The 19756-nt window shown below is 43.0% G+C and overlaps 2 protein-coding genes across 2 annotated transcripts; one reads left to right on the top strand and one right to left on the bottom strand.

The window, feature by feature from the left end:
• The first annotated feature begins 16 nt into the window (after positions 1–16).
• Positions 17–12623, top strand: RIBC1 (RIB43A domain with coiled-coils 1). Its single transcript, XM_039350644.1, has 7 exons — positions 17–689; positions 2759–2840; positions 7106–7450; positions 7718–7836; positions 8023–8250; positions 9575–9741; positions 10956–12623. The coding sequence occupies exons 1-7, from the start codon at positions 573–575 to the stop codon at positions 11035–11037; spliced, it is 1140 nt and encodes a 379-aa protein (XP_039206578.1). The 5' UTR covers positions 17–572; the 3' UTR covers positions 11038–12623.
• A 238-nt stretch (positions 12624–12861) lies between these two features.
• Positions 12862–19206, bottom strand: HSD17B10 (hydroxysteroid 17-beta dehydrogenase 10). The gene is made up of 6 exons (XM_039350645.1): positions 19102–19206; positions 17688–17852; positions 17407–17571; positions 16415–16543; positions 14512–14620; positions 12862–13683 (listed from the first exon to the last, which is right to left on the bottom strand). Exons 1-6 carry the CDS (start codon positions 19126–19128, stop codon positions 13493–13495), a joined length of 786 nt encoding a protein of 261 aa, XP_039206579.1. The 5' UTR covers positions 19129–19206; the 3' UTR covers positions 12862–13492.
• Between the last annotated feature and the right edge of the window lie 550 nt (positions 19207–19756).

Here is a 19756-nt window from a genome sequence, read left to right on the forward strand (position 1 = left end):
GGAGGCGTTTTATATACGAAACTGTTCCCATCCCACCCACCTCTAGCGGTGGCCTTCACCCGAACGCGCGCTCGCTTTTCCGCTTGCTGATAGGCTTTTTTTTTTTTTTTTACAGCCCTTCTAAATTTGCATAAATCGACGTTCCGGTAGATCGACTACATCCGCTCGAAAGGGCGAGATTGCGAAGTCGTTGCCACAGAAACCAGACGTCAACAAAACTTGCCGAAAGAGGAGCGCGGGAAGCGAAGGGGGAGACTATTATTTAAGTCTATATAGTCCCGGTCCCCAATTGCAGGTTATTTTAATTTGCAAACGGTCAGTCCGAAAGGATTGCCTGCGAAGGAAATCACCGACAAACTCCCCCCCCGTCTTGAATTTCTAGGGCTCCTAACTCTGAACTTCTGCGGGTTATCTCATAAGCAAGGAAATCTCCCCCCCCCCAACTCGATCGATTTAGGATTATCTTTGTCACAGAATCCAGGGGAATCACCAGATCGTTAGTTTCCATCTCTAGCTCCGAACAGCCGGTCACAAGTTTCTAAACGTTTCTGCAGCCTGTTCCAGGTGCAACGATGCATAAGGTGGACATTCAGGCCGACCTGAGAGAGGCGGCTGCCATTGAAGCCCGCCGGACCCGGGAGAAGCAGAGACAGAGCCGCATCTTCAATGCTCGCTACCGTACAATGGGGGTAAGACTCCCGGAGTGGGTATTGGGAGAATGGGTGCCTCCCCTTCACCAGTGATAGAAATTCGTCTGCTTGCTAACCTTTCTGAATATGAACGGTGGCTTTCCGGAGAAGTTAATGTTCATTTAGTGTTGTGCAACAGGAACCATTTAACTACATGTATGCTTTGTTGTGACTGAAAGGAACCCAGAAAACAGTGATTAATACGCACCTTGCAAGCCAAGCATACATGATTTGAAATGGGTTTCCAGTTCTATTCTAGAAAATACATGCCAGCCCCGGTGTACTGATTTGAATACAGTATTGTGGAAAGCTGAAAGAAGGGTTAAGAAACTCCATTTAAACTTATATTTCAGTAAAGGCAGTCTACTTTTGGCTGGCGACCCCTAAAACTGAGTAAATGTGAGGGCTTGCCATGAATTGGATTTTGAATGGAGCAAGTGAGTTTCTTTGTGGCATGAAATTTGTTAGCTTTGAACTCATTAAAATAATATATGAAGGAAACAGGGCTCCAGTTTTACCTTCAGCATTCTGAAATTTAATGCAAAATTGAATTGATTGAAATATATCTCCCCAAATAGGTGTAATAAAAAGAGACTAGGTTGATACACAGCATTAAACCATTATTTAATTGAGGTTTACTTATGTAAAACATTTATATAGCTGCCCATCTTATAACCAATTCTGGTTGATCTCAATCCAAAGTTAAAACAGTATACAACACTGTTAAAACTATAAAACTAAACATCTTACAAATGTTAAACCACAACTGGTTTGATTCCTGGAATTCTTAAGTCAAAATCAAGCATTTTCTACATTTAATTTGCATTACAAAATTGGCACATAAAGAAGTTTCATCAGAAAAGTAAAGAAACTTGGTATTTTGAAAATACATTAAAACAAGAGATTAAAACTTAATTCGCCACCGGCAGCAAAAAAAACATAGTTAAAAGTCAGGTTCAATGTGTTCTTGCTAAACAAAATTCTGATGATAAGAGATGTAGCAGGGCCTTTTAGATCAGTAGTTCTCAACCTGTGGGTCGGGACCCCATTTGGGGTCGAACAACCATTTCACGGGGGTCGCCAAACAACGCAGTCCGCCATTTTTTCCCCCCTTTTCCTTAGCTATGCTACTCCCTTTTATTCTATTGGCTTTTGAAAGCCAATAGAATGACTCTCTTGAATAGAGTCTAATTCTATTGGCTTTCAAAAGCCAATAGGAATTGTCCAGGCTGTCTCTGCCCTGCTGAGCCCGCCAAAAGTCCCATTCTGCAAACGGTGCTGCACCAGTTGAGTAGTCCTCGACTTACGACCGGTTGAGTAGTCCTCAATTTACGACCAGTTGGGGGTCGCGGCATTAAAAAGGTTGAGAACCACTGTTTTAGATGATCTGAAAGAGTAATACAAATCATGGGAGGAGGTTACAACTACTATTTTTTTACTGCCAAAATCCAGATTCATCTTTTTAACAAACCTTTCCATAATAAACAAAAACACAATACAATGAAACAATTTAAAACAAAGTTAAAATCACCACTTAACAAGCACCCTATGTAAGCTCTGTCAACATCCTGGCCCGAGTTCTTGGGGAAAAAGCCGACTTTTTCTAACCGGATTGTTCATTGCTGCCATGTAGTGGTTGTTCAGATTTTTGTAGATATGATGGCTACAGATAAGGCAAGTCTTCAGGTTTGCTTCTTTGCCATTTTGGTATTTAAGGTAATACATGCAAAATTTCTTTCCTCATTAGGCTTAACTTATAGTGACTTTATGGCTGTGCCCATCTAGCTGTTGTTTTTTAACCATCCCATGCAAGTGGTTTGCTGTTGCCCTCTCCTAGGAGATTTTTTGAACTCAAAACAGTTTCTGTCAAGGGTCTTGCAGCTTCATTTTGAACTAAATGAAGTTCAGGAACATAAAATCTTACTTTGCCATAATGTAGAGTCTTTAAGGTACCTTTGCTTTTACAGTAGTTGGATGAAGTGGGAGGGGAGCATCCTATGTGCTGAGGAAGTTGCCTTACCATAATTTGCTATTAAGCTGCATGGTCATTAATGTCCCTTGCCCTCAAGGTGGACATAGAAGGCTTGAAGAGGCAAGTGGAAGAGCGCAAACTGAGAGAGAATATAGAGAAGCGACAAGAGGAAGCCTTTGGTAAGCCTGTCTAGTCCACTCATTCGAACCTGTCCCGAATTCTTGATTAATTTTATGGAAAAACGTGTGTCTTGAGGAAGTAAAATTTGTTAACTCGTTAAAACAGTGAGAAGTATCTTAAAATTCTGACCGACTGTACATGAGTCTATGAGTGTTCCATTGAACTCGTGAGAATTACTTTTGAATAGCCATTTATAGGATTGTAGTACTGTATAAGTTTTTTTTTAAAGAAAAGATGCTACTTATAGCTGGGGAAACCAGGTACAATAGGACCAGTCCTCTACCATTTTGGCAAATGAAGCTGGGGAAAAGTCTCCTGACATGGACTGCTAGAGAAAAAACAGGAGAACTCTTTCCCCACCCTTCTTCTCTGTCCATCCATTAAGATTTGAGAGCAAGTTCTCTCTCTGGATCCAGACCCGTAGTGTCAACTACAGGGATCTCAGGGCTGGGACGTCTGGGTGGTTCCTGGTATTAGGCAGGCTCCAACTCTTTCAGCTTTCTTCAGAACTGATAAGACCTATCTTTTTCAATGGGCAGTTAAGGCCTGAGAAGTTATATAAATTTTTGTTCCCTCATGATAGATGAATGTCTTATTATTGGCTAATTCCTCTATGTGGGAAATGTACGCTTTCAATTTTCTCCAGAGCTGTTAAGACCTGTCTTTTTCAGTGGCAGTTAAGGTTTGAGAAGTTACATATATTTTTGTTCCCTCATGATAGATGAATGTCTTATTATTGGCTAATTCCTTTATGTGGGAAATTTATGCTTTCAGTTTTTTCCAGAGCTGTTAAGACCTGTCTTTTTCAGTGGGCAGTTAAGGCTTGAGAAGTTACATATATTTTTGTTCCCTCATGATAGATGAATGTCTTATTATTGGCTAATTCCTCTATGTGGGAAATTTATGCTTTCACTTTTTTCCAGAGCTGTTAAGACCTGTCTTTTTCAGTGGGCAGTTAAGTCTTGAGAAGTTACATATATTTTTGTTCCCTCATGATAGATGAATGTCTTATTATTGGCTAATTCTTTGATGCTGGGAAATTTATGCTGATCTGATTATATATTGTTTCAATCTAATTGGTTATAGGCTGTAAAATGCAAGGAGTCACTTAGAACCAGAGTAGAATATAAGTCAAATAAATAGATAAACTCACCTCATTGTCTTCGGAGTTTTAATCAGTCTTTTCTAAGCTCAGCATCTGCACTCAGGGAAAGTAGCAAGCACAACAAGAAAAATGGAGTTGTGCCTTGCAATCCTTTGTTGTGTCTTACCATGTGAAATATGCAATAAAAGCATATGGATGGTATAATAATGAACTAGTTCTGAAATAGTTGCAAGAAAGAAAGAAGCTTTACATCATATCAAAGATATGCAAGGATACAGTTCTCAGGCAGATGGATTTATTGGCAGTGAAACTTTGAAATAACTTCTACAGAGGTCTGGGGTTTTACTTTTATTGTATATTGATAGAATAAAGAAGGAATAAAGTCCTGAATAGTGGTGAGTTGTGTACAATCAAAGTCACAACCAAAGGCCTTTGTAATGAGGTACATCTTAAGCATTTAATAATAATGCCATGATTCTTTGGGTTGTAGCCAAGCTGTGATGCCCTTCCACAGCAGCAAGTGCAGGGCTTTCTCCAAATATCTTAAAATACAGACTGGGTAATCCTGGCGGAGATTTTTCAACAGGTACTTAAGCTTCAAGTCTTTCGAACTTCAAGTTTACAATAGTTCCATAAAGTATGTTTATTATTGAGGAAGCAGAGCTAAGATGGTGACAGAGCAGCAGCTTCCCCGCTGAGCCCCTTGTGATATTTTATTTGTTCTATCCATTTTTAAAACAACTTAGCTGCACTGTGTTATCGAGCCATGCGTCCTAGAAGTAATAAATAGATAAAATTCACTTGAGTTAGTTGCACATTTATATTACCTTCAGGTTTCAGCATTGTTTTTCTCTAGGAGACAGTGTGAGAGTCTCCGGTGTGGGAGACAGCCTGAGTTAACTGATAACTATATTCTATGGGGAGAAAATTGAATAGGTTGAAGTGAGTTTCAGACCTGTAGATCTAGCTTCACAAAGCAAGGCTTGTACCTAGACTAACATTCTGCAGAAGTGCAGAAATGTTGTAACTCTCCATTCTTATTTTGGAAACAATAAAATAACCTTGGCTTCTTAACCATTATGACTGCAGAGACTGTAGTTGGAAATAGGTGAGCATCGTATCATCGAAATGCTCAACATTAGAAGAATAGTTCAGAAACCTTTGTGAGGTAGATCAAGATGATCAAGAAAATTAGGGCTCTTTTAAAATAGTAGCTGTACACTACATTTAATATAGCTTTACATTATCTATAATATCTATGTCCTATGGACAAGTGCCATCTCTAATTTTTATTCAACAATATCCTGAGTAAAGTTCCTATGCAGCATTAATAGCTTTCTCCTTTAGCTTCTGTTCCTTATTCGCTCAACAGAGCAGTGTTATTGTAGCCTGCCCTATAGCAAATATAATTCTTCATGAATTATAAATTAAAAGACAATAAAATACAAGAATTAACACAGAGAAGGTAGACATTAGGCAATGAAAGGGTGGAGGAGCCTGCTTAAAGTGACAGTTCCTGAGGTGAGGTGCCATAAGATGAAGTGCCTTTTTTTGCACAACCTCCCTACCTTCATTTATCAGAAAAACAAGTGCCCTGACAAGTAGACAAAAGGAAAAATATCCTTTAGATCAGTGTTTCCCAAACTTGACAATTTTAAGGCATGAGGACTTCAACTCCCAGAATTCCACAGCCAGCAACGCTGGCTGTGGAATTCTGGGAGTTGAAGTCCACATGCCTTAAAATTGTCAAGTTTGGGAAACACTGCTTTAGATACTTGGGCCTCAACCATTCAAGGCTGTAAAGATCAGCAAGGCCAAATAAGGTTGTCTGAATTTCACATATAATCCATCAGCTTCAATTAACACAACTATACTTAACCATGCTAAATCAACATACGAAATCAAAACAAATCACGTTATGACTTAATGTGAGGGCCCAATTAATTAACCACTGTGATTTGTAAATAGAGGGATGAGCAATTCCTGGGTGGTTGTACTTAACATCCCTGTTTTTTAGAGGCTCTCAGGAAATCTTGTAGATAGTGTCATCATTGAATAGATGTGGTGAACTGTTCTGCCATCTGGGGAGAGGCGGTGAGGTTTGGTGTGGGAGAGGGATAAAAATCTTTCTCAGCATTAACACCCACATACAGCAAAAAGTCAAGCCAGAAAAAAAATGCAATCAGAATTCAGTCATACTATCACACAATGCAGCTTTAGGATGATAGTCTGATTTAATGCATTGTAACGTGTTTTCTGATTCCCCTCAATTTCAATTATGGCTGAAAATCAACTGGAGGTCAGTGCGGATGACAAAGTACAGGTAGTCCTCGACTTGTAATAGTTCATTTAGTGACCATTTGAAGTTGCAACATCACTGAAAGAACTGACTTAGAGGTGCTGTAACACTTACACCTGTTACAGCAACCCCATGGTCATGTGATCAAAATCCAGATGCTTGGCAACTGGTTCCTATTTATACGTGATCACCCTTTGCAACCTACTGACAAAGCAAAGTCAATGGGGAAGCCAGATTCACTTAACTGTGTTACTAATTTAAAAAGTGCAGCGATTCACTTAACAACCGGGGCAAGTAATGTCGCAGACAATGGGGCAAAACTCACTTAACAAATGTCTCACTTAGCCGCAGAAATTTTGGGCCAATTGGATAGTTAGTTTATCCAATATATTAACCTATTGATAAATAACCATATATGAAAACTTGTCAGTTCAAACTATATAGGACAGTGGTTCTTAACCTGTGGGTCGGGACCCCATTTGGGGTCGAACGACCATTTCATGGGGGTCGCCAAACAAGGCTGTCCGCCATTTTTTCCCCCTTTTCTTTGGCCACGCCCCTGGCACCCGGTGATGTATAAGTGGTTGGGGGTCACCACAACATGGGGAACTGTATTATGGGGTCGCGGCATTAGAAAGGTTGAGAACAACTGATACAGGATATTGCTACAGTTGCAGTATAAGCCCATTTCTTTGGGATGCTTGGGGAGGGGTTGTGGTTTTTCATTTCCATACAGTTTGCGCTTTCTGGGTGTTAAATTTTCATTAATTTGGTGCAGAATATGCACCCCATCCTATTTTATTTCATAGGGGCACATGGCACAAATTGTGCACTGCGTAGCACTATTCTTTTTTGTATAGATGCAGACAGGGTGCAGTGTGACAAGATTGCCCAGATGTTGGCGGAAGAAGAGCACCAGCAGAAGAAACATTTATGCCAGGATCTGGTGGAGTTCCATGAGCGGGAGCAGCAGCCTTCTATGCGGCGGGAGTGGGATATCCATGACCCTGAGGCGGTACGCAAAGGGCAGCCGGCCCGTGTGAGTGATGACGACCCATGCTGTGGCCCTTCTAGCATGCAGTCCTTTTCTGGTGAGGATCTGAATGCAACCGCCCGCCAAAAACTGCAGAAGGAGCAGAACAAGCATGCGCTGGAGAAGCAGAGAAATGAGCAGAATAAGAAACTTGCTGATCAAAAATACGCAGGTACGTTTGGATTGGGGAACCAGAAGCAGAGTTGTTCTTGGGATGAACTGTACCTCCACAGGAAGTCAACAAAAGAAAAGTTGCTCTGCAGTTGCTACTATGAAAAATAACACCCACCTGCTCCCTGCGCTGGCTCTGCCACAAACCATTTGGGTATAAGGAAAGGAAGAATATCCACAACTGTAATTCGATAACCTGTAATTAAGTGGGGTATGTTTTGTATAGATTGCCTTGTATTGCACCTGTTTTACCCTCCCAACCTTGCAGATAATCTGGACGACAAAAAAAGGATAGAGCTGGATTTGCGAGCCCAGGAGCTGGCACAATTAGAGGAAGAATGTCGGAGGGCTAAAGCCGTGGCAGTCGCAGACTTTAATCGAGCGCAGGTAGTTTTGGATTCTCCCAGCCATTTCTCTATACCGTGTCCCAGAATACCGCCTCAAGAAAGGTGACTGTGGGAAGATTGGGAAGACGTGTCCCTGTGCTGTATCCCCAACGACTGACGGAGGGCGTGGGCGAGGGGAATGCTGACCCTTTGTTAGCTCACCTCTTCTCTTTTGCCCCTGAACCAGGCGGCAGAGGTTGCAGAGCAGCAACGTCTGTCCCAGCAGCGTGATCAGGATGATAACTATGCTGAGATCCACAACCATCTGACTGGCAATCTCCTGTTGGAGGACCCTAGCGTTGCTAAAAGCTTGCTGGGGTCAAACCGTGTGATTACTGACCGCTGGAAGGGGATGAGCCCTGAGCAGCTGCAGGCGGTGTGGCAAATGCAGAAAGAACAGTGCCGAGAAAACCAGGTGAGGGATGAGAGGAGGAGGAGGGCTGAGGGGAACCGGCTCCTGTGGAGGAATGACCACAAACACAGGAAACAGGGACAGGCCGTCCTCGGCTTATGACCACAACTGAGCTTAAAATTTCCATTGCTAAGAGAGGCAGTTAAGTGACTTTTGCCCCATCTTATGACCTCTCTTGCCACAGTTGTCAAATGAATCACTGCAGTTGTTAAGTTAGTAACACAGTTTTTAAGTGAATCTGGCTTCCCCATTGACTTTGCTTGCCAGAAGGCCACAAAAAGAAAACGATCACGTGACACCCCCCCCCAGGACACCGCAACTGTCATAACTATGAGTCAGTTGTCAAATGTCTGAATTTTGATCACGTGACCATGGAGATGGCGTAATAGTTGTAATAAGTGGCAATTTGTCGCTTTTTTCAGTGCTATTATAACTTTGAACGGTCCCTAAATCATCTGTTGTAAGTTGAGGACTGCCTGTAATAGGTGAGGCTTTGCATAGTAACATAATATATTTATTTGTGTTAGCCTGGATTGGTCTGTACCCGGCTAACAACTCATAATCAATGCAAGGCAGAAAAGGAGAATCTTGTTCTGTGATTACCCCATGAACAAACTCAGAAACTGCGTATTGTTGTGAGATCTTAACAGGCGTGAAGATTCCTCTGTTTCCATTCTTCCCTGGGAGGGGAGCATAATTCTGCCAGACATAAGAGTTGCTTGTACAGAGGCTTTTAACTTGGACTGAGAAGTTTAAGTGATCTGGAGTTGCAATTGTCTCCTTTTAGGGCAAAATTGTGTTCTCTCGAGTCTATCTCAACCTTGGCAACCTTAAGATGTGTAGACTGGCTGGGCAATTCTGAGAGCTGAAGTCCACGCATACTGTATTAAAGCTGTGAAGGTTTTCCTAACAATTGTTTCTGGGAAAGAATATGGTCTTGGAAGAGTCCTCATTTAGAGTTTATTATATTTTCCTTTCCCTGAGCCTAGCATTAGTCAATATATCTCCTTTGCCCATGCTTATTAATTGCACTAGAGGGCGGGTGACAAAACTTGGAAGCCAGCTAATTCCTTTTTACACATTTTGCAGTTTCAAGTACTTGGAAAGGGCTTCACACATATACTATCTCTCAGTGAATCCTTACCAAAAGCCCAGTAGCTTTGTGTGAGCACCATCAGAATGGGAGAGAAGTTGAGAGTGCGGTACAATATCTTGCCTACTTCCCCTGTTTCAGTTTGTGGTGTGCTAAAATTTGGAACCAGGGATTGCCCCATCTGCCCCGTGTGTCTGTTCTCACATTTCATGCGCCTCTTTGTTCCCCCTGCAGAGACTTCGGCAACAGGAAAGCCAACGGGAGGCTGAGTGGGACAGACAGAGGGAGCTGGCAGCTCGTGCGGCCATGCAGATGGAGGAGCAGGAGCAAAACTTCCGTGCGCAGCTGGAGAAGAGCCTGGACAATTACAACCAGGAATTGGCGGATGCACAGAAATCCAAGTAAGCAATCCAGGGGTACAACATTGCACAGAAGTGTGAAAGGCATTTTCTTGGATTTGAGGGGACTAAGAGGCAACAGAGGGAGAAACTGGTAAGATGCGAAAGAACGGAGCTCTGCAAGCATCGTCCTTGAACCATCTACTATTTGGCAGGCTTGTAGGTACTTCCAATTAAAAAGTGTCCTCTGAAAGGCCTTCCGAGTAGGCCTGTTCTGTTGCAGAGCCTGCTCTCTGGAATGAGCTTCCCCAAGATCCAGTTCACCCACCCACACCCACACCCCGTCCCCTTGCTGGTGTTTCCAAAAGCCTGAAAGCCCTGGTACTTCAGCTAGGCCAGTGGTGGCACACCTATGGCACGCATGCCAGAGGTGTCACTCGGAGCCCTCTCTGTGGGCACACACGCTGTTGCCCCAGCCCCGCCTCCCCCCACAACCCCCTCCTCACCAGCAGCCTGCCCGGAGAAGAGGCTCCCTCAGGCGCGGCCCACGCAGAGCAGTGCAACCAAGCACATGGCAGCCAGGCAGCAGGGGCAAGACTCCGCCCTCGCACCCCATCACGTGCAGATGATGCTGTGGGGTGCGGGCGGAGGGTGTGGCCGCCATGGCGCTGCAAGGCTGCCTGGACGATTTGTGGCGAGTGGCCCTGCGGGCGGGTGGAGTGGGGGGCAGGCCAGTTTTTGGGCACTCGGTCTCTAAAAGGTTCGCCATCACTGAGCTAGGCCTTTGGCAAGAGTGATTAAAAGCCCCATTAGCTTGTGTGGGCTTGTTTTTCTTCCTGCCTGGTTTGTTCTCTTTTATTCCTTCTTGTTTATTCCCCTATTGTTTTATTATTAATGATGATTATTTGTGAACCAATTAGACTCGTTGGGAGGTGTACAGATTTCATTAATAATTAAGCTGCAAATGGAAAGCTACATGCTGGAAAAACAGGCAGACTGGAAGTGAAATATTAATTTTCATATTTTTCTGAACCTTTTTTTCAGGACTGCATTTTGAAATAAATATACTGCTCATAACTATCTAAAAAATCCACCTAGTCAGCCAAAAACCAGAGACATCAAGATGCTATATGCAGTTAATCATAGAAATGCATTATACACATGTCTGGTTTCTATGTATTCCTAGGTTAAATTCTGTCAGTGAAGGATTTCAGCCCTGGGACAAATGAAGTCATAATCTTTTCCATACAATCTGACTACATTCTTTTCTTTGACAGCTTGCGGTATCTGGAGAAAGAAGTCTACACCAATGCACCTACAGCCCACTATTATTCGCAGTTTAACACTAGCAGCCGCTGATGGAAGATGCAGCTGGCAACAGTTTTGGTATGCAAAATAAAGTTCATTTTCTTATGGAAAAAGGACATCTCAACTGGCTGTAGAAGAGCGATACCAGCCTGGGCCTGAAATGCACCCTGAACCTGTTTAAATATGATCATGTAGAGCAGGGATGTCAAACTGCCGGCCTACGAGCCGGACGCATCATGCGGAAGCCATGCCCCACCCCTTTGCCAGCAACGGCAAAATAGTCCCGATACATCGTGTGACATCACGAGTTTGACTTGTCTGATGTAGAGCTTTGAAATTGAGGGAGGAGTACTTTCAGGATCAGATGTTTGGTACATAAAACATTACACAAAACCTGTATGGATATATACCATATTCAGAGAATCAAAATGTTGAGTATTTATTGTCTAATGATTTCATTCATAATAGTTTGAAAGTCATCTCCTTGACAAACAAGAGCCATTGTACGATCAAAGCTAACTATAATTCCACAGGGTTCACTTCTTGATCTCACGTGGGGGACTCCCAAGTTAAGTACTTAAGTTTACATTTATCTGCATTTGCAACAAACTAAAATAACAGATGTGCGGTGACAATATTATCCTGTCAATGCTGCAGTTGTACACTTACATATCAGCTTGCAGGATACAAGTTGTAGTATTTGTATTGTGATGCATGTTTTGTCATCCAGGTTTGTGCTTATAGTACAGGTAGTCCTTGTTTAGCGTTCACATTTGGGACTGGCAGCTCTGTCCTTAAGCAAAGCAGTCCCTAAGTGGAAAATCGCATATGGGAAATTATGCCTTCCTTTTTCCCCTCTGGCCATTTCTCCCGGTGTTGGGATAATTAGCAAGGAAGGAATTAATCTGGAGAAGAGATTACAAGAGAATAAGCAGGCACACAATAAAGACTACAAATTGAAACGAATGTGGTGATGCTAGCAGTCACAAGTACACTATGCAAAGCACCTGGTGTATTCTCTATTGTATGCCTGCTTACTCTCTTGTAGTCCCTTCCTCTCCAATCTCTCTACTCTGCAATGGGGGAGAAAAAGAACAGGCATCGGACAATGTTTACTCACTGCAACGGCAATCAGATGATTGGGGGAATGCTACAAAAATTATAAATGCAGGCATTATTTGTAGTTATTTTTTTCAGCACTATCATAATTGCAAACAGTCATTGAACAAGGCACTATCAGTATATGAAAATAAGATAATCCCTAGAACCAAGCAAGTCACTGTGCTCCAGAGAAGCCACCATTCACTTTTTTCAAAGAGAAAAGCAATAGAACCTAATGGGAAACTCCCAGATCAGATCTGAATTTTATTGCAAAAGAGACTTTACTGAACCAAGACTGGAATCTTCCTGCCACACTCATGTTTTGGAACTTCCTTTCCAACTGCTATTCTTTCTTCTCTTTCTCCCCCCCCCCCACTTTTCAGGTTTCTTTTGCATTTGGTTATCTTGAGACATTTTATACTCACTCTTCTTTATGAGGGAAATGAAAATTACATGAGCAGAATTACAGATGAGGAAAGTCACTAGACCAAAAAGCTATGTATTCATATAGTTCAATAAACCAGAGGTGTATAATATTTGTTACCATATTTTTTTAAATGGCACTGGGAAGGGGAACTTCAGAAACACTGAAAAATGGGGGCCAAACTCTGCACTCTTTGAAAAGGATTCAAAACTAGCATATATAACCTGACCCTTATTTTCTCTTCATTAAAGCAACCTGCCTGTTTTCAGGCTTCAGCACAAGCCTGAAAAAGCAAAAAGCACTGAGCTTGCACCAAGTCCAAAGTGCGTTTTCTAAATCACCTCAACATGTACAGTCCTAAAAGTTGCATTTATTAAACACTGCTTTTAATCTCTGATTTTTACAGTGCGAAATAACAATTTACATTATCTCTCATCTCATTCCCTGCTTTAAAATATATTAGGAAGTATGCCCCCTCCCCCCCCAAAAATCACACACCCCAATGGTGGGTCTGGGTTGCCAAAATACAGAAATGTAGTGAGAGAAGGGACAGAGATCATGACCCCAACAGACTTAACATGCAAAAATGATATAGTCATTTTTAAAATCAACAACTTTGCAAACCATGGTTTACAACATAGCCTTTTGTCGATACCTGGACATTTATGGTTTGATAAACCATGGTTAAATAAATCAGGGTGACTTTAGCCAGAAACAATTGTCTCTGTATTTCAGAATTAGAGGGAAGTCTGTTAAAAGAAATTGGAGATGCATAAAAATATAGCTTTCAGTATGGCTACTAGCAATGGGGGAAGGGGTGTCAGGGTGAGCCTATACAGCAAGTGAAAGAAAAGAACAATATCTGATTATTGATTTATTCAGTGTCAGATGTTAATCATTTCTTTTGCCAACCTTGATTTCAGTACTGTGATTATGATCCAAGGAGAACAACCTTTTTTTCTTGCAGGCTTGGGCTATGGCTCAGGGCTGCATTCGGATAGCCCCATCAAGCCGTATTACTTCACCATTTAGCATAGGATTCTCCGCTATGCATTGTACCAAATGAGCATATTCTTCTGGAGCCCCAAGGCGACTTGGGAAGGGCACCTGTCGTGCCAGGAATGTCCGAACTTTTTCAGGAAGTGTCCCCAGTAGAGGTGTCTCAAAGAGCCCTAGAAGAAATAAAAGCTGCTCAGGGCTACTCCTCCTGGTGTTACACATTGTCACCCCTATTAAGCAGTAGGCCATAATACGCTGTGTGCTCCAGGAATTAAGTATGGAGTAATCTTAGGTCATGCACTGCAGAAGTCTGAGATAAGAGATTACTGAGGAGTCCTTGGAACTACTAAGCCAACAAAATAATGTAAATTAGTGAAACATTCAAAATTGATTATGAAAACATAAGTTTGTATAATGTATTACAGTGATGGAGAACCTTTTAGAGACCGAGTGCCCAAAAAACGCCCCGCCCCCCTACTCCACCCCCCCCACTCTGCCCTGTCGACCCACAGGGCCACCCACCGTCTCCATGGCCCACCGCAGATTGCCCAGGCGGCCCTGCAGCACCATAGTGGCCACACCCACCCCATCATGCCCAGCATCATCTGCGCATGATGGGGTGCAAGGGCAGAGTATTGTCCCTGCTACCCGGCTGCCATGTCCTTGGCTGCGCTGCTCCACGTGGACCGCGCCCGGGGGCAACTCTCCTCCGGGGGGCTGCTGGTGAGGAGGGGGCCGCAGGGGAGGCGGGGCTGAAGCGACAGTGTGTGTGCCCACAGAGAGGGCTCTGAGTACCGTCTCTGGCACGCCTGCTATAGGTTCACCACCACTGATCTATTACATAACTGATGTATGTACATAATCCATTACATTACATAAGGTTTAAGTGTTTGAAGAAGGTTGAGATCATATGCAAATAGTCCTGCCATTCCAGGACTAAACACCTTTTAAAAGAAATATTTTTCTCTCCTAGGGCTTAAATTCAGGGTGGTTTTAGTTACCTGGTGCAATGGTAACAACACGAATCCCAAGAGGGGCAAGATCTCGGGCGATGGGTAGTGTCATTGATACAATGCCTCCTTTGGAAGCTGAATAGGCAGCCTGTCCCACCTGCATAATGAAAAAAGAAGAAGAGCTTAGTTCCTAAAAATGATATAATAAAACATATTCACTTGCTAAGAGCATACAGATAGTCCTCAACGTATGGCCACATTTGGGTTGCTAAGTGATGTGGTCATAAAGTACTGGATCACATGACCATATCTTGCTTAAGTACAGCAATTCTTGCAGTCGTGGTTGTTGTTAGAACTCCAGGTGTATTGGTCATTAAGTGGGAAGTGGAAGGGGTTCCAGGTAAGGAGCATGGGGGGTGCCACAGGAGAGTGGGAGAGGCTCTGGGATGCCTAGCACCAGCCATGCAAGAGTGGGGGGGGGATTCTGCAGTGCAGTACAAACTCAGAGGCCGGGGAAAAGAGGATGCAGCATGCATGGATGTGGAAACAGGGAAGCTGGGAAAAGAATACACTGCAACTCTCAAGACTTCTTAGTACACACAACTCTGGGGATGCAAGAAGCCCCTAAGATATGGCACAGGGGTAGGCAACCTTGGCTCTTTTATGATTTGTGGACTTCAACTCCCAGAATTCCTGAGCCAGCACAAGTCATAAAAGAGCCGAGGTTGCCTACCCCCGATATAGCACAATGCAAAGCCCAGCCCCAGCCTGGCTCAGCAGTGCAGCACAAAGCGACTTTTTGGCATGCCGTGGAACATGCCAAAAAGAAGAAAGAAACCCAAGCTGCAGCACAATGCCCAGGCCAGGCCAGCAGCATGATGTATAAAGGGGCTTCTTGCTGTCCTAGGAAGCTACAGCTGCCGTAGCTGAGTCCCAGCTTCAGTCGCCCTTACCATCCTGCATTCTACCACCCCAGCTAATTCTTGCCATCTCTTCTTACGCCGACTGCTGGTGAGGCGTGCCTGACCTGGCCCTTTTCTGGGGCAGCTGCTGGCCTTCTGAGACTCTTCCCCAGGTCTCATCAGGAAACTGCCATGCATAACCTGGGGAAGAATGTGGCCAGCAGTTGCCCCGGAAGAGCCAGGAGGAGCATGCTTTGTCAGTAGTGGGAGAAAGAAGACGGCAAAAATCAGTTACGGCATTAAGGGCTGTGGTGTATGGGAGGCTGAAAGGGCAGATGGGAGGTAGATAGATGGGAGGAATTGCCCCTGTAGTCGAAAGTGCAGGCAACCTGCCAAATTCCTGAATTTTGATAACATGACTGCAGGGGCACTATAAACAGCTGTAATTTGGGAAATCTGTTGTAAGACTCTTTGTTCAGCCCCACCATAACGCTGAGCAGTCACTAAACAAATAGTCATAAGCAGAGGAAATATGTTTTGAAACAAACAAGGAAAAGTTCTGATTGGAATGCCAAACAGCCCTGCAATAAAGTTGTGGAAGTTAAGGAGAGCCAAGGGAAAGGAAATGGCAAGAAAGAAAGAGAACTGGAAATAAAGGGCCACGTGCTGGGGCCAACTAACTTCAAATGAAGGTTTAATGACCATTTTAAAATCACACATGAGGCATGACATGGTGACACTCCACACCATAAGTCATGTCATTCCTTCTCCCCCAGCCCAACTGTTCTATTGTGCTTGAGGTCTAGAAGAGCACTTAATTGGTTTAATGGTTAACTCCCATTACAAAAATGTGAACTCTCTTGCTCTATTGATGTGATCACTATTTTGTCCCCTCCCCAAAATCTGGTTCCTAAAGCAACCATACTTTAATGCTCCTGTATTGTAAGACCACTAACACATTCATCTATATTCGTTCTATTTAAATTATGGATTTCTGGCCTTTGCCAATGAAGCTAAACTGACTAAAGAAAGTTCAGCTTGGGATTTACCTGGCCCTCGTAGGCAGCCACACTGGCAGTGTTGATGATCACTCCTCTCTGTCCATCTGAGTTTGGCTCATTTTTACTCATCACACTTGCAATCAGACGAATCACATTGAATGTCCCAGCAATATTGACCTGAAAAGCACAAATGAAATGCAAGAACTCAAAATCTTGACTACGTTTCCCACACCAAAACCAGCACTGCCAAGCAAGATCATTCCATCAGCACAATACTGTAGAATAAACTCATGGCCAAACAATAATATTCCTTCGTTCTGAATGGCCCTCTAACAGCAAATTCAATTCTTCCCATATTTAGATAGCGATTATGAAAGCATCCACATCTGAGGAGGAATTTGCAGGTTTGGTAGAAGGCACAATGTTCTCAAGACAAAACCTGGATTAAAAAACGTACTGGAGCTTAGAAAACCATTGAAAACCCCAGTAAATTTGCTCAGATGATAAGTAGAGAGGAGCTAAGAACTGGGTGTTGAAAGGGCATAAACTGTTCTGGAAAAAGCATATTAGTTGGTTAAAGTCCTGAAGAGGAGCACTGCAACAATGTTAATGCAATTTAATTGGTAAGTTATCTAAACCTTTCCTGCCAAGATTGCTTCTCCCCATTAGATCTGTCAGAAAATACAGGTTCTGGGTCAATCTATTAAGGAGCGCTATCTGGCAGGGCCCAGGAAGAGAGTTTATTCTATTATGGTACCCATCCTTTGGAAGATCATCTCCACAGAGATCATACTTGGTCCCAACCCTACTTGCCTATAGCTATGCATGGTTTTGTCACTGAACTTGAGAATCCCAATGTGTGGCAGAGGCCATACAATGGTTTTGTTGATTCTGTTTTTACCTCAGCTGCTTATTATTCTGTGTTTTTTATTGTTAGGGCAGCCATATTAATTTAAAAAATAATACATTGGAAGTACTTGGAATAAGATCAAATAACAAAACTATAATGAGCTAAGAGGTCAGTCTCACCATATACTCACATTGATGACTCTCTGGAAGTCCTCCAAACTATGAGAATGATCTTTGTGCACATTGTATGTCTTGAATGCCACTGCAATCCCAGCACAGTTCACTCCCATATCTATATGTCCAAATTTCTCCTTTGCTGTGGCCAGTGCAGCCTTCACATCTAACTCTGATGTCACCTGAATAAAGACAGTTTTGACAGTATGATCCAGGTCTGCTGTTACATTCTTTTTCCACATCCCTACTCACACCTGGGGAGAGAGAAAGCCCCAGCTCCCCATCAAACAATCTTTACATCAGCTGGAGTAAAGATGCATCTGTTTCCCAGGGACTTAGCCATGCTTTCGCCATCAGATGTTGGCAGGTCCACAATCACAGCACTGCCTCCCTGTCGTATTAATCGTTCCACTGTAGCACGGCCCAGTCCAGAAGCCCCACCGGTCACAAAGCCAACCATGCCCTGGTAGGTAAAGAAAATAATAAGATTACTACTTCACAGGGGTGTTGTTACGGAGAAAATAGAAGGAGGAAAGTGTGTGGGATATTTTGCTGTTGTGAATTATTTGTAAAAATAAAAGATGGGATACAAATCAATAACTACAGACTTAACAGGCAGTACGACTAGTAATACAAGTCCTATGCTTTTCATAGCTAGGTATGTGCCTCCAGACTTCCCTCAGTATAAAAGGCAGTCCAGTATTTCCCAAAGAAAAATTTCCTCTTTCTTCTACATAGTTTCTTTGCTTCAGAGATAGCAAGAGTAATGAATCTCAAGGTCCTCCTCTGCCCTGGATCTTTTTCTCCAGGCAGCAATGGCAACAGAATTGCCTCATGTGACCATTTAGGAAAACAGCTTCATTCTGGACAAAGGGAATAAGATGTTTAGTACAAAAAAAAGTGATCAATTTGTAAAATGACTATTTTCCCAGCAAAACTTCCTGACATCTGTCTGTATGAGAGACAGAAACTAACCCCATAACCCATGTTGGGGGGGGGGGGAAGGCTGCTTTTATTTGCATTTGTTTAGCCTGCTACCTAAGAGTTAAAGGGCAGAGAAATTCACATAACCTTCAGAAAGGTATAAGAGATGGTTTCTTCCATATGTTTACCAGTACATGTTCAGCTTGAAGGACACTTCCTGCCAGTGGCAGTATTTGATCTGTTTATGGAGCTTCTCAAACATCCAGGTCATAATTGTCCCAAAGATGCTTTTGCAAAAGGCAGCTGGACTTTTCTTGGCTTAGTTTCTCACCCAAGAAGCAAAATGTTCTCTAGGAAAATACCAAGAAAAACCAGTTACCTTTTGGGAAAGCACCTTTGGGACAATATTTGAGCTGACTAAATATTACACTTGTACTAGGTTAGAAAAATGCTTGAAATTATTCTACAGTTGAAACTGATCTATGCCACATTTGCTTTGACTGTACTGCACTGAATACTACATTTCTTACGATAATTACATAGAAAACTCCGAATTCTAAAAATGGAATGCGTTATTCAGATCTTCCTTTTTGCTCCCTTACGTCCCTACGGGAAATTAATCCCTCTGGTCCCTTTCCCTACTCGCTATCAGTGGGGGTGGATCTCCCGCAATTTCTACCGCGAACGGAATGAGATCTTCCTTGGTATTAGCATGGATTTCTCTCTCCCCCGCCTCTCCATGCCCAAGTCCAGTGGCGGCGCCGCACATGTTATTGCCTATTTATTACCTGCACGCTCCTCAAAACCGACGCCATGCTGCTCTGCAAAAGAACTGCTCTGCAAAAGATCAGCTCTCAAACTCTGCCTCCTAGAGAGGCGGAGGAGGAGGAGGCGGAAGTAGCGAAAAGAGTTGGTTGGTTATCAACCAATGATAAGAAGTGTACGAAAGTCCTCCCGGTTGGACTTGTACCAAATCCTACCCTTTATCCCCAGAAACCTGATCTTGATTGGATTTATCCAGAAATATTTATGTCAGGTCAGATCTCGATGAAGAACCTCTTAATTTGGTAAAAGAGCTGATTTTATCCTGGTTCAGGACGTTAGAGCCCAGCATAGGACGCTGTTCTTTTGCAAGAGTGCCTCTCTAAAGAGAGGGTTGCGACAGTATTCAGCTAAGCTCAGTCGCTCTCTCAGGGTGTATAAAATTACAGACATTAAGAACGCTGAAAGAAACAGGTAGGTAGTTATGATGATGACTGAAGTGGACCTATTCTGACACTGGAAAACTATGCAAATTGGGAGCAGTTAGGTATTTGGGAAACTACAAAGCTAGACTAAAAAGTAAAAAATACTCTTTAAAAAGGTAGTGGCGATCTACTTGTATACTGGTGCCAAAAAAAACCACATAGACGTACCCAAAAAAGTAACCAGGAGTGGAGCTTA

The sequence above is a fragment of the Crotalus tigris genome, unplaced genomic scaffold (genome assembly GCF_016545835.1).
Source record: "Crotalus tigris isolate CLP2741 ecotype Arizona unplaced genomic scaffold, ASM1654583v1 scf7180000018343.506757, whole genome shotgun sequence".
In the NCBI taxonomy this organism is placed as follows: domain Eukaryota; kingdom Metazoa; phylum Chordata; class Lepidosauria; order Squamata; family Viperidae; genus Crotalus; species Crotalus tigris.